General features: G+C 38.9%; 1 protein-coding gene across 2 annotated transcripts in view; it reads right to left on the bottom strand.

The window, feature by feature from the left end:
- The window catches only part of PPARGC1A (PPARG coactivator 1 alpha), a 107,878-nt gene that overhangs the window by 13,458 nt on the left and 78,715 nt on the right, over nt 1-15,705 (bottom strand). For both annotated transcript variants that reach the window (XM_090267019.1, XM_090267018.1), the window contains exons 8-10: nt 4,107-5,022; nt 3,437-3,541; nt 3,165-3,285 (exon numbers count right to left, since the gene is read on the bottom strand). In XM_090267019.1, coding sequence (XP_090123145.1) covers nt 3,165-3,285; nt 3,437-3,541; nt 4,107-5,022 — 1,142 coding nt within the window. The remainder of the gene's footprint in view (nt 1-3,164; nt 3,286-3,436; nt 3,542-4,106; nt 5,023-15,705) is intronic.

Genomic DNA, 15,705 nt, shown 5'->3' with positions numbered 1-15,705 from the left:
GAAATCAATCAGAAAATCTTCCTGTGGGTAAACTCATTAAATAGTTCCACTAAGCCTCCAAGATAGACTTCAAAATCTATATCATGACTTACAGGACCTTTCCAAGATGTGGCTTTCATCGAGCCCTCCAGACTTATTTCTTGCTGTTCCCATACCTCAGTATTCTCGTTAAATGACTAACAGTTTCCCAATGTCCCTTGCTTTTTTCCCCTGAAACTTAGTATGAGCTATAGCTTCCACCTACAGTACCAATGTCCAAGAAAAATATAATGCGATTTCTGTAATTTAAAAATTTTCAGGAGGTACATTTTAAAAGTAAAAAAAGCCAGAAAATTAATTTTAATGATGTATTTTATCTTGCTCAATATAACTAAAATATCATTTCAACCTGTCATTGATATAAAAAATATTAATGAAGTATTTTACACTCTTTCTTTGTACAGTCTTCAAAATCTACTTACAGCATATCTGAATTTAGAACTAGCTGAATTAGCCACTTGGCCAATGGCTACCATGTTGAACAGCAGAGTTTTAGTAAACCTTTGCCTTCTATCCATTTGGTTTCAGATCAATCTCACTCTCTTCAGGAATGATTTCCCATATTCCCAGATCTGGGTGCTCACCACAATGTCTTACATGAATCTTCTACAATAGCACTTAACACACCCGATTGCCTGTTTAGCTTTATCTCTCAGAAGACCTGAAAGCTCTCTGGCTATACGGGACCATGTCTCAACTAATTTTATATCCCAAGCACCTAGCAAATGTTTGTTACATAAAGAGGCATGTGACAAACTTATGTTAAGCAGAAACAGCACATATTGTTGAAGTGGGCATTGGTTTAATAATAAGTTCCAAATCTTTATATTAAGCTCTTACTACTTATAGGTCATGGGGTTAGTAAATAATCTCTAGGTCATGGTCGTTGTTTTTTTTTTACCAATCTATTTTTCAAAAACAGAAAAATTCAATGTCAAAATTATCACAAATGCCTAGTTATTTTATAATTATTTAAAATAAACCAAGTTGACATTTGGACTATCTAAGCTCTCTTTCAAAGAGAACTAATACAGGTTTGTTCAGTCAAAGAATTAACTAAAGAATGGTCAACATTTGACACTAGGAGAAGGCAGGATGGTATCTGCTTCCAAGCTGAGGCTGATGTCCTCAAGGATGCTTGTGGCCTTGGTGTCAACTACTGATCTATTTGGAAAGAGCAAAACTAGTGAAAAGGTATTTCCCTCCCTTTCTTGATGCTAGTTAAATCAGCATGTCATTATCTACATGTATTTACACAGCTTTGGTTATAGCTACATTGTCTTTTGCCCAAGTGTGCAAATATATTATGAAATAAATAATCTCTCTTTAATGGCACACTTCTGGGAAGAAACATGGGAGATTTTATAAAATATGAATTTGCAAACACTATAATAACTATTTTTCCTACTCATGCCTATGCAACATGCTTCTCTTTTGTAAAGAATAATTGTGATATGTTATTTTAAAAGGCTTTATAAACTAGATGGCACTGTATAAATTTGAGTTTTTATAATTATTAAAGAGGCTATTAATTAAAAATAGTAAAATTAGAAATATTGAATTTTTAATTTTCATTAGTCTTCTTAAGTGTTAACTAATGACACTCTGTCAGATCATAATATCACAGCTCATTTGAAAGTTGACAAAAAAATGAGAAGTGTTTTAATTTACAAAAGACCAATGATTTAGTTTGAGGAACATTCTAAGTTAAGTGACAGCAGACACCCTAGACCTTTAGCCTAAGTATTCAATTACTTTTCCCATCTTTCTCCTTGAGTGCCTGCAATTAACAAACCTCCCAGTTAACCTTTTTCCTCAAGCTGATCACTGTTTGCCGGTGCCTGATTTTGACTTTACTAGTCAGCTCTTTTCTGTAGGTTTTTCAAGATTTTGTTGATGGTAGTGGGTTTTCTTAAAGAAACCATATACATTTAATCTTTAAAATTCCTTTCACTAAGTCTTGGTTTGCTTATATGCAAGATACATCAAAAGCTGATCTTCACCGAAATGAGTCTCAGCAGCTAGAACAGACAGGCCGCAGCTGCAATGAACAGAAGCAGCACCATTTCTAATCAATAAGCCGTGGCTCTTTGGAGCACCCTGTTGAGAAATACCCTGAGCTTCTATGGGGATTCAGTGGAAAAGAGTGACGTAATCAATTAGGAATGTCTGCCATGGACAAGTACTAGATGCCAACAGCTGGAGTGTCTCATATTTGCCTTCCAAGGTCTTGGTTGACAAGCAATGGGTGGGAGCCAGGTAAAGTCTCCCCTTTAGTCAGCAGCTGCTGAAAAAGTACTGACCTACAATACAAAAAATATTAGTTAACATAACCTGAATCTTTCTACTGAAGGGTCAGTACTATCCATATATCAAGTGAAGGGAACACCCCCTGCTAAAAGTGGTGCCAAAATACAGCATGGGTTATTGACAGGTAGTTCCTAAGAAATGTGATGTGTCAACTGCCTGGTTAGGTGTTGGCCCAGCACAAGTAAGAAATGATGACTTCCTTAGCAAATCTTCCTCTACTGCTCCTTTAACTCTAATTTGGACCCAGTCTCTTCGTGGACAATCTAATCCTCACATCTGCCCAAAAGACAGAACAGGGATACCTGTTCATTTTCTACTCAGAGGAAAATGCAGCCAAAACAGTGAAAAGAACTCATCCTTTGACCAGATGGTACCAATATCTGACCAAATAACTCTCTACTCCCTCCATTCTTTAAAATAGTAAAGAGATTCAAGATGAATGAGAAATATTATACTGACTTAACATTTAGTTTTCCAATAATCTGTGTGAAGAGAAATTGGGGACTCCCTGATATTTTAATGTCACAAGACTGAATATTTCATATTCTAACAAAGCTTTAGATTTTGGTTTTTTTTTTAATCTAGAAGAAAGAAAGAGAGAAAGAAAGACAGGAAGAAAGAAAGAAAGAAAGAAAGAAAGAATGAAAAAAAGAAAGAAAGAAAGAAAGAAAGAAAGAAAGAAAGAAAGAAAGAAAGAAAGAGAGAAAGAAAGGAAGAAAGAAAAAAAGGAAGGAAGGAAGAAAAAGGAAGAAAGAGAGAGAAGAAAACAAAAAGAAACCCTCCTTTAAAATGAAAGTTAGCTCCGAGCTGCTTACAATTGCCTTCTGCTTCTGCCTCTCCCTTTGCTTGGCCCTTTCACACTCCCGCTTCTCATACTCTCTGCGGTATTCTTCCCTCTTCAGCCTTTCGTGCTGATATTCCTCGTAGCTGTCATACCTAAGAAACATAACTTCATCATTAAGTCAACCACCTCCAATGGGGTGAGCAAAATAAATAGTAAACTGGGGAGGGACAGGGTTGCAGGTACTATCTTGTCATCTAAAGGCTGGGATGAGGGGAGCCCAAGGAAAATGAGACGCATCATTACCTGGGCCTACGGCTGTACGGTGATCTTGAACGTGATCTTGAGCACAGGGGAGAATTTCGGTGTGCACGGTGTCTGCAGTGGCTTGACTCATAGTAGTAGCAAGATCTGGGAGAGAGGAGAAGAACAAAAAAGGCATTTGCAATCGCCGCTTAACCCCCATTGATGGGCACAACTGAATATCCCCGGGAATGCTGTGTTATATAAACTGGTTTTTTCTTCCTGGAAACTAGTGAGATTTTCCCCGTGACAGTTGCTGATCATCTAGTCAGCTTAGAGGTCTGGGAGTGATGTGTTCTCTCCAGCGTCTCTTATTGATGTCAACGCCAAGCTCCAGTCTCGTACACTGTCAGCTTTATCTTGCATGGATCTCAACTATCCTGGCACGGGGCAGCTCTCCAGGTAATGGAAAAACTTAGATGAGCAAGTTTCTTACAAATTGCTCTCTCTCTGATCTGACTGGCTCAAGGCATCTGCTCAAGGCTGACAGATTTAAGAAAAGATGAGCAGCGATGTATGTGTAACAACAATCTCATTAGCTCTGTGGCAACCGGAATGCAGAGGTGAGGGGCTGGGCTGCCTGTGGGTTTGAATGTTTTTGTGTTTTGGGTTTTTTCCTTTTTTTACTTCATTGAAATGCCTTATGCTGTGGGTGAGTTTTCACAAGGTTTACCTTGAAGAAGATCTACTGCCTGGGGACCTTGATCTTGACCTGGAATATGGTGATCGGGAGCATGACCTGTGTCGAGAAAAGGACCTTGAACGAGAGTGCATCCTTTGGGGTCTTTGAGAAAATAAGGATTTGGGTGGTGACACAGAATCTCTACACGGTGAGTTAAAAGAAGAGCAGGAAGGGGACACATCAAACAATGAATAGGACTGCGTGCCGTCCCAAGCATAGTTCAGTTTATCACTTTCATCTTCGCTGTCATCAAACAGGCCATCCATGGCTAATCCTGAATTGATAAACATAGGTAGTTTGGAGAATTGTTCGTTACTGAAATCACTGTCCCTCAGTTCACTGGTCTTGTCTGCTTCGTCATCGAAAACAGCTTGACTGGGATGACCGAAGTGCTTGTTCAGCTCGGCTCGGATTTCCTGGTCTTGGAGCTGTTTTCTGGTGCTACAAGGAGAGACCTGCTTGCTCACCTCTGGAGTCTCTCTCATGTAGCACTTGTCTGAATCTGTGGAGGAACAAATCTGCCCCTGCCAATTGGAGGGAGCATCTTTATATTCTAGTTGTCTAGAGTCTTGGAGCTCCTGTGATAGATTAATGAGTATTTCCGTTTTGGAATTGATTGACTGACAATAGTCATGGTCACCAAACAGCCGTAGGCTGGGCCGCTTGGCCTTCCTTTCCTCGTGTCCACTGGTGAGCGCTGAGGTCTTGCTGAGCTGTGCATACAACTCAGACTGCTCAGGCCCTTTCTTGGTGGAGTTGTTGCCTTGGGTACCAGGACATTCGCTGTATCTGGGCTTCTTTGATAGTGGAGGTACCAAAGTCTTGCAAGAGGACTTCAGCTTTGGAGAAGCCCTAAAAGGGTTGTCTTGGTTGGCTTTATGAGGAGGAGTTGTGGGTGGAGTTAGGCCTAAGGCAGAGAAAAAAAAAAGGGGGGGAGATAGGAAGAGAAAGAGAGAAGAGACAATGTTCTTAAATGCCAGGATACATTTTTCTAACTTTTCTGAGATTCCAGATAATAATTAAAGCTGAGTGAAAAAGAAGGAAACTAAATTCATGACAACATCTGATAAGGTGACTCTCTCCCTAAAAGCCTCTGCCACCAAGAAAAGATGGATCAGCCATGCCAGGAAGCTGTGCATGATATTTTGTATTTCAAGCACCAATGCTAACAGACCTACCTCCCAGAAAACATTAATGTGTCCTTCCTGGTCTCCATGACACCAGGCATCACCAAAGGTCAGATTTTCAAGGGCATCATATCATCAGTGTTATGGAAAATAAATTCGATGGGGCTCAGGGGCATCATGAAATAGCTTTGGTAGTTTTTGTCTGCAAAGAACACCACTGAGGATGCAAGTGATCCAGGGATTTTTGTCCAATCAAGAAAATCTACCCATGGAGCCAAAGAATTAGGCAACTTAAAAAAAAAAAAAAAACAGATGGGATGATAGCAAATGTGGGGATAACACAGGAAACATGGAAGTGGGTTCAGTAAAATAGGACATGACATTCAAAGGCAGGAGACCGGACAACTCTACAATGTGATGGCTACGATTTTTTGTCACCACAGTTCATTAACTTAGTAAACCGTGGCTAATGTAGGTATAACACATTCTTGTAAGCATAACTAATACATTCTGTCTAAAATATGGTTCTGCAATATAAACCAGAGTGAACAGTCACAGGAGTTATTGCGATGACAGGGGACCATTTCATTAGAGCACAACATTAGGGCAGGTTATGAGGCCACAGGATTGAAAGGAATCCAAGCTTCAGCAACTAATATAAAAAAAAAATTTTTTTAATAAAGGAAAAAACATTTAAATAAAGGAAAACCTTCTCTGGTTTTCTACAGAAGAGCAGAACCTTCTATCAGAAGTCACTGTGGGAGAATCTGTGAGGTTGCCTCCACATAGTTCCACCCCTGAGTGGGTGCTACTCATCCCTTTGGACCGAGGAAAAATAATTGCGACATGGCTTCTGAGTCCAAGAAGCTTTGAAGAAGGGAAGGCTGGCGTTCAAATGGCTTTATGCTTACAAGCGAATATTTTAGTTTACAATACACTTTCTATTTAGGAGGATGGGTGAATGCTATTCGTCCAGAAAGAACTTCAAGACTGCTAACAAGCCTGATGTTTGACTTAAGGCAACTGCACGTTTCAAGGAAAGGCAGAGAAATCCTACCTTGTTAGATATAGATATAGATATAGATATATATAGATATAGATATAGATATAGATATAGATGATATAGATAGAGATATAGATATAGATATAGAGAGAGAGAGAGAGAGAACCAAGTAGGCCACAGAAAGCCACATGGAATTTTGGTATAAACAGGAAGATGCTGCCTCTCTCTCCTACTTTACAAGAAAGATGGAAAAAATTGACCTTTTTCCCTAAAATGAAACGTTTTATGCCACTGTGGCCATTTTTACTATGCATAGCTAATTCTCCCCTAATGAGGGAAGAAAAGAAACAAAAAAATGCAAAGTGGTTTGCCTTTGGAAATGTATCCCAGAAAAGTTCACAAAGACAGGCATATGCAAACACAAAGAGAAGAGAAACATCTGAGTCTCAAAAAAGCCTTCCTTTAGTAGCGGCCTACTGTATGCCTACCCCTCGTTGCTAATAGTTAGTGAGAAGGTGACATATTATTGAATGAATCATCTGAGACAGACTCTCCTTTTTTCCCTCTTTCATGGACAAATATGTCTTTTACTCAATATGTGGTCAAACTTCTCTTCTTTCTTTTTTTCCCCTTGTTTTATTACTTTCTGCACTGCCTATTTATACATACTGATTTCTACCGCTACCTTCTATTACCATTACAACAAATTTAAACGAATGCCCAGCAAAGAAGTGACAAGTTCTCAAATATTTCTCACAGGAAGCTATAATGCTCAAAGAAATAATGGTGAATAATCTATTTGCTGAATAAATAACAGTCAAATATTTTAAATGACAGAGCCTTTGAATTAGGGGAAATGATATCAACATCCTAAAAATCTAACTCCATCAATCTTTTTATGACACCCTCAAATAAGGTAATTTTTACTTTTCCAATAAGTTACTGCCAGGCTCAATCAGTTGATACTTATTAGATATAGCTATATGGTTCAGTTTATTCATTAGATTCCACATATGAGTGAAATCATATGGTATTTGTCTTTCTCTGACTGGCTTACTTCCTTTAGCATAATGTTCTCCAGGTCCATCCATACTGTCACAAAGGGTAAAATTTTCTTTTTTTTTTTTTTTTAACGGAGGAGTAGTATTCCATTGTGTAAATGTCCCATAAAGCAAAAAGGAAAAAAGGATTCATGGACAACAGTGCGGTGATTGCTGGGGGTGGGGTGGGGGGAGGGACTATAATGGGACTAAATGGTAATAAAATAAAATAAAGATTAAATTTTAAAAAAGAAATTAGATATAGCTATACAGTCTTGCTTGCCTTTTTGAATGTGAATTATATCTTGTCTCTTAAAATAGCTTAGAAACTCTTAGTGGGATGTTACTTGGGCTTATTTTTGCAAAAATTTGTACTTGTACTTATTTTTGTTTTTCTAGATCCTCCTTCATTAGTCGATATCACATTTCAGTGGCCCAAGGATCACTTTAGAAGCTGGTTAATCATTTCTGAAATGTTTATTTATTTGTTTGTTTGTTGATTTATTTATTTATTTTTAAAGAAGGGGAGGAAGGGAGGAAAACAAAGCATCAATCTGTTGCCTCTGAAATAAGTCCTGACTGGAGGCAGAACCCACAACCCAGGCATATGCTCCAACCAGAAATCAAGGGCAACCTTTCACTTTGAGGGACAAATTCACTCCATCCAATGGAGCCACACCAGTCAGGGCTGGATACACATCTTTAATGAGATGATTCACAGAGCCCACATGCGGAGTCACTATCCTCCAGATCCCATGTGGCACACTGCCTTCTACTCAGGTGTATGTACTTTGACAGATATTCTGGACTTATGAAAAGAAACCCTAAACTTCAGAAACACCAAATTAGGCCACTATTAAAGAGAGACTAGTTCTATAAATAACTTAGCTATCTAGGGATTTTAAATATAGAAATTCTTTTTAGTCTTGAACATGTGAAACCCTTGTCCTAGTACCTAAGCTCATTAGTGCTTAAATAACTGATTCTCAAGTTGCTCTTGGGAGAGGCGACACCCTGATTGTAGTTTCTTTGAGTTAAAAACAGAGCCTTTCACCTCCTTCACATATTGGGCAGCCTCTGGCAACTGAACAGTCACTGTGCTCCTACTATGTGCTGGATGGCAACTACACCAGCTCCAGGTGTTTCAGGGATTCAGCCCCAGGGAATTCACAGTTAAATTAAGAGACAACTCTTTAAAAATTGAAGTAAGTATATTTTCTTACATATATGCTTAAGATGTACAGAAGCTCTCTGAGATAACCAAATATACCCTGAGAGTGAAATTATCAAGGCAGTAAAATTCTGTAGGTACTACTTGTTAAAACAAATCAAGAATTCTTGCTTCATAGATGGAAATTACTTCAGGATTACTGAGTAGGTGGGTCTGGGGAAATAATTAAGATAATTCCCTAAACTTTTTTACTGGTTACAGAAACATCTTTAATCAGAGAGTACCTTCAAGCAAGACAGAAATCTCAAGAATCACAAGACCTTGAACCACCAGTGCCTAACTGAAAATCTATTTCCAGAGATAGTTGAGACCCAAAGCAAAATGACAGTGTAAGAAGCACTTTTTTTTCGTTTAACAGTGTCAAAACTTTTTAACAGTGTCAAACTTTTAAGAGCTGCTCATGGGACAGAGGACCCCTTGCTGCACCCAAACTAATTAGATTTCTCTAACCACATCTTTCCTACCCAGATTTTTTCCCCCTGTGGTAGGAGGGCAGTCAATACCAATTCCTTAATGCCGCTACCTTTGCTCATCTTCCCACTAATCGCCGGACCCTCCATTTCATCCCACGAGCCTAAACCAACAGTGCTAATGTCTCCCATAACCTCTGGATTATTTCCTGTGTGTTGATTTTCTGGGGAATGTGTACATTTTGGTGTTGACAGTACAAGGTACATTCCACGCTCTCTCTTGAACTTAGCAGGTTTTGACAGATTTATGGGAGGACAGATGGCCATTACGGGCTGAAGGCTGACAAGAGGCAGTTCAGAGCATTGTTAACACACTTGCACAAACTCTCAGCAGTGCGGCTCTGTGCAGAATGTAATTCAGACTATAGCTTTTTTATTGCTGCCTATTTTCTTTTGTCAAAAGAGCCTGCTGTGCAGAGCAACAAATGGCTGCTATTACCCAGAATGTAATGGGTGTCAGACAAATCACGTAACACAAACAATCAAGAGTATGTAGGTCATATTTCAACAGAGCACAACCTTAGCAATATTTATGATTACTGCATTGAAATGTGCTCTATAATAAACAAGTACCTCTACATCACTCACACTTCTGCACTTCTGCACAGCAAATCTGGGAGAAGTGGTACACACTCTACAGTCATCTTTTTAAACAGCCCTTTTTATTTAAAAAAAAAGTTAGAGACAAGTTTTGTTTTGTTTTGTTTTTCATTATGTGCGTGCTATAAAACGATTTTCTTGAAGGAGTTCTCTTTGGGGTTTCTTTGTTTAATTGAATGACTCTGGTAAATGACGAGTCCTCTGCTCTGTTTTCTGTGCTCCACTATCCGCCCAATGACTTCGGGAGGATCTTTATTTTAATAGTTTATAACATTTTGCAGAACCTACTGCTAAATCTGTGACAGTGAGATTTGTCTTCTGTCGCATGCCAATTCACATATTGCTTAAGGAAAAACAGCGAGAAGATGAGTTCATAATGTGTTTAAAAACTCACCAAAAAAGAAGGTCTGGGCCAAGAGAGGGGTGTGACTTATCCTACTCACAGATTCTTGGCCTCAAGAACTTGAAGGAGACGTCAAGAGGACATAGGAAGGGCTGATACTCAGCATGAGCTGTTACTGCAACACCAGTTGCTAGAATATTGCATAGATCCAAGCTCCTTCAGTGCCCTCACCCCACGCCCAGCTTCCCCAGGACCCATAGCTGCTCCATGGAGCCAGCAACCAAAGTGTTAATAGTTGACAGAGAGGAGCCTCCCACACCTATCTCTGGCTGAGAGTGTGTCTGCCTCTATTGCTTTTTAAGTATTTCTATATCACCCTTGGTTATAGAGGACAAGCTGGCCTTGCAGAAAAGCTTCAGACCGTTTCTGTGACATGTGACTAATTCCCCAACTCTGGCTCAGGGAATATGAAGATCTTATCAATTGACCCTCCTGCACTCTCCCACAGAGCTGGAGCAGGAGAAGGGAGCAGGGTGAGGGGGAGCTGGACCTGGCTTCCAGGTGGCTACTACCAGTGCCTCACGAGCTAATAGGGAAGAGGAAATTGCTTTTTTATTCTTGGCTTTAAAAAATACTGAGTAGTACCATTTCCAGAAAAGAAAACTGAGGAACAAAGGACTTATCATTCCTGATGTTGGGTCAAGAAGAATGAGACTAAAAGTAGAAAAAAGAAGGATATGTTTGAAATACGGAAGAAATTCTTGACAGTATGAGTTGCCAAACATTGCAATACACTGTAAAGAGAATTTGTTGGGTCTCTCCTCCTTGGATTCTTCAGGCACGAGAATGGATTATACAACCTGTCAAAATCACTTTCCAGTTCTCTGACGCCGTGGTTTTCCTTTTAAAACTACTGACTACAGCTCATATTTTGCTTTGGTCTATTTCCCCAAAGATAAGACACATACAAAGGAAGTATATACCAAAAGGATAGAGCAAATGTATGCTGTTTATCAACATTTCATCAAGTACAATGAACTTTTAAATGGGAAGTCCAAACAAGAAAATATAAAACTCCACATAAAGATGATTGAAAAGTTACAAATTGATTGGTTAATGGCTATGTTTTCTTAAATACAGGTTCATTGATGTGCACATTGAATGACTTCCCACTTAAGTCAAGGGAAAACATTAAGTGAAAAATATATTACACGAAATCACATGTCCACTATCATCAAAACCATGACGAGGAGGGGAATACATAAATGCTATATTGCTAAGACCTAGTGTGTTAGGGTGATGAGGTTGTTGGTGATTTTGCTTTTTTATTTCCCTAATTAGTTAAAAATCAGTTAGGTCGCTTTTTATCACTTTTATAGTACTAACGATAAAAACAATTTACATATCCATATCCATATGCATCTGCATATACATATCCATGAAATTTTGGGGTCAGTCATTCTGGCCCCTAAACAAAATTCTTAATGTCTTATGGTTAAAACCATTGTGTTGTTCAGCTGACATTGCTTTGCCATTCCCATTTGAGAATCAAAAAGTCTAGTGCTCTCAAAATCTCCATATGCAATAGATTTGAATGCCTTCTGCCAAAAGAGCATTCTCTTTTCTCTCATCTTGCTTTACTAACAGCTATTTTGAAATCAAATTAGTTTTTACACCTGTAAAAGAGAAGTGTTTTCTTTTATCAGCCAAAATGAGCTAGTTTGGGACAATCACAAAGTCAGAGCAGCTGGCAATACCTAATAAAGCAAACTTCCTATCTCATCCCTCCTGTTTCCCAAAGATGTTGCAGATGGGACAGAGGGATTCTTCAGGAGGTCTTAGAATTTTGTTGACTCTTTATACTTTGACTTAAGTGTTTGGAAAATTTCACTAAAATGTGTGAGAGTAAAGAAAAACAAGACACGGGAAGGGCTTGGGCATCAGCTCGGTACAATTCTTCTGCCACAACCAAACGGATTAAGTTTGTAGACCAAGGATCAACAAATCAACATGAACACTGTTTCTACCCCTTCCACCACCCCTGGTGCCCTTATGGCAGACATCACTAATTGATCATGACATTCCTACTGAGCTCAGACTTGGCCTTAGAATCCTTCTCAACACAATGCTCCTGGCAGTAGATACCAGTCAATGACACTTGGCAAGTGAAATGAAGCCTATTTAACATAACAGATGTCGACTACTATCTTTAAAATTCAGGCTTCAGGAAAGGAACATAATGTCTAGTCAGACAGACCTGCTTTGAACCCAGGGTTCACCATAGAGCTAAAACCAACATACAACTTTTTCCTCAACAGTTAAATGGGCAGGGAGTCAAAAATATAATATATGTGAAGTGCTATTAGGGAGTGCCTAACCTCCAGAATTTGTAGTAATGGTAGATGTAGATGTTGTTGAGGAAATGTCAAAGAGGAGATTTCCTGCCTTTGTTTGGTAAATCCCATGCCCACACCAAAAGAAGTATATGTTCAGTTTCATGGGGAGTTAGGGGGATTTTGCCACAAAAGAATGAATACATAATTTCATATGTGGTAGTGCAAAAGAGGAGATAACATTAACTTAATGATAGGGAACAGGTAAAAATAATCAAAAGTTGAAAAGATGAATAAGGTGCAATGACCTTAGAAGATAAAGCTAACATAGAATTAGTAGTTAAATGGCTAATTTTTATTTCTTTAAGTATATTTTGATGATTATGCTGTTAAAGTTGTCCCAATTTCTTTCCCCCTTTATTCCCCTCTTCCCAGTATCTCCCTTCCCTCCAGTAATCCCACCCCACTTAGTGCATGTCCATAGGTCATGCATATAAGTACTTTGGCTTCACTCTTTCTTATACTATTCTTAACTTCCCCCTGTCTATTTTGTACCTACCGATTATGCTTCTCAATCCTTGTACCATTTCCCCATTTCTTCCCCTTCCCTCAGCTGATAACCCTACAAATGAACCCCATACCTATGTTTTTATTCCTATTCTGATTGCTTGCTTAGTTTGTTTTTGTTTTTATTTTTTTTAGGTTCTGTTGTTGATAGTTATAAGTCTGTTGTCATTCTAATGTTCATAGTTTTGATCCTCTTTTTCTTAAAAAAGCCACTTTAACATTTAATATAATAATGGCTTGGTGATAATGAACTCCTTTAGCTTTACCTTGTCTGAGAAGCACTTTATCCACTCTTCCATTCTAAATGATAGTTTTGCTGGATAGAGTAGTCTTGGTTGTAGGTCCTTGCTTTTCATCAGTTTGAATACTACTTACCGGTCCCTTCTTGCCTGCAAAGTTTCTTTTGAGAAATCAGCTGACAGTCTTATAGGGACTGCTTTGTACGTAACTCCCTTGTTTTCTCTTACTGCTTTTAAGATTCTCTCTTTATCTTTCACATTTGGAATTTTATTTATGATGTGTCTTGGTGTGGTCCTCTTTGGGTCTAGCTTCTTTGGGACTCTCTGTGCTTCCTGGACTTGTATGTCTATTTCCTTCACCAAATCAGGAAAGTTTCCTCTCATTATTTTTTCAAATAAGTTTTTAATTTCTTGCTCTTCCTCTTCTTCTTCTGGCACCCCTACAATTTGGATGTTAGCATGTTTAAAGTTGTCCTACAGGTTTCTAAGCCTCTCCTCATTTTTTTCAATTATTGTTTCTTTATTCTGTACTGGTTGACTCTTCATTTCTTCCTTATGTTCCAAATCATTTATTTGAACCTTGGTTTCCTTCCCTTCACAATCGGTTTCATGCGGATTTTCCTTCATTTCACTTAGCATAGCCTTCACTTCTTTCCTTCTGCATTTGCCATATGTAAGCATATCTGTCAAGTCTATGAGCATCTTTATCGTTAGTGTTTTGAAATCTGCTTCTATTAGGTTGGCTAACTCCTTGTCTGTTAGGTTAGCTATCTCCTTGTTGCTCAGTTCTCCCACTGAAACCTTGATTTCTTCCCTCTTTTGGGCCATACTTCTCTGTCTCCTCAACTTCACAGGCTCCTATGTTTGCCTCTGTGTTTTAGGAAGAGCTGTCAGACCTGTTAGGTTGTAAGGGGCAGAACCTTAGATATTCATCAGTATGGGGTGACCCGTTTCACCACATTATAGCGCTGTATGTGGGAGAGGGGTCTTAGAGAGAACAATGCCCTTGTTCAGCACTTGCCCCTTTTCCAGGCACTTCTCCCACTTCCGTATGGGACTGGTGCCCCTCTAGCTGTTTCCCTGGCCATCGTTCCCAGAGTGGGTGGGTCTGCAAACATTATAGGGCTGTGGGAGCCCTCTAAACAAGCAGACTCTGATGAGTGACTGACAGTTTCTTCTGCCACCCCAACTCCCACTGGTTTTTATAGTCAAAAGCAATGAGGCTTTATTTTCCCCAGCGCTGGAACCATGAGCTGCACGGCTGGTCTGGTGCTGGAAGTGTTCCCTGGGTGTCCCTCCCTACTTTTTGTAATGTGTGATTGTGCTTTCAACCAGTCAGCCACAGCCACTATCGCTGCCGCCACCAATGCCTACACACAGTGTACTCTTTGCCCATCATAACTGTCTGGATTAGTATTTCTTCCTTATATCTTTGTTGGATTTCCATGCAGTTTGATTTTCTGGAACTTCTGGTTGTCTCCAGTTTTGAGGTAGTTGCATTCCTTCTTAGTTGTGGAGGGAGACACAGCATGTCTACCTATGCCTCCATCTTGGCCAGAAGTAATAGCTAATATTTACTGAACACATATATGCTGGCACTAGACCAAGCCTTTTTTCATGTTTTATCTCATTTAATCCTCATGGTGATTCAATAAAATCCAGGTGTGGTTATTATCTTCATTTGATGCATAAGGATCCTGAATCTTATGGAAGTTGATTAAATTGAAAAAAGTCATACATCTCCATAGAGGTAGATCCAGAATTTGAGGTTGGATTAGTCCAGTATCCGAGCCAAGGTTCCCCACAACTTCACTAAGCTATGCTGTCTGGTTTTCTTTTTTTTTTTTTTAATCATAATAAATTACTTTTATTTGGAGTGTTGCTGCTTATAAAGTGTATTGGTTCAGGTAAAACCACATAAAAATTGCCATTTTTGTATGTCAAAAATGGTTGAATACTGGCAATTTTATGTTTCAACCTATAATTTAGTCCTTTGAGTCAAACAGTAATTTCATTTGGGAATTATAAATAGGGTTTAAAATTGAGAACCCTGAGACCTAGATAAGATTAAGGATATTAGGGGGGAAAAAAGTCCTAGAAATAAAAACATGAAGGAGGGAAAGTATTTGTGTTATCTTGAATAGTTCTTTACTGATTTCACCGCTCATGCCAAATTTCTTCGTACCTAAACATTTCTTTGATTTCCTGCTTTCTTGCTTCTGCTGAAGCAATATCTCCTCCCCTTTCCAGCCGTACACTTTAAAATATGATATACATATTTTCTCCCTTAAGGCTCCCCAGCTTACCCTGTGGAGAGCCCCATTTCTCTCAAACTCTTTTCCATGGATCACCTCATTCACTCACTGCATAATGGTATTTGTGTGAATGCTTCTTTCAGTCCTGAACTGCCTCCATATATTTTTTTTCAATCTTCTGCAATCATTGTATAGAACTTAAAGCCTTGTAACAGGGTTCCCTTTGGTAACTTCTTTCCTCCCTTTGGTGATTCTTTGAGGCATAATTAGTGTTGGTCACATTCTCCAAATACTTCTATGCAACCAGTTCTACTCAAGATTTTTAGAAGAAATGGAGATCATAGGCATCACACCTTTCAAACCCACAATAGCTCTACCAAAA

The sequence above is a fragment of the Furipterus horrens genome, unplaced genomic scaffold (assembly GCF_987537825.1).
Source record: "Furipterus horrens unplaced genomic scaffold, mFurHor1.1.pri manual_scaffold_2, whole genome shotgun sequence".
NCBI classification, from domain to species: Eukaryota; Metazoa; Chordata; class Mammalia; order Chiroptera; family Furipteridae; genus Furipterus; species Furipterus horrens.
The sequence above is the reverse complement of the archived record's forward strand: the minus strand, read 5'-3'. Positions and strand labels throughout refer to the sequence as shown.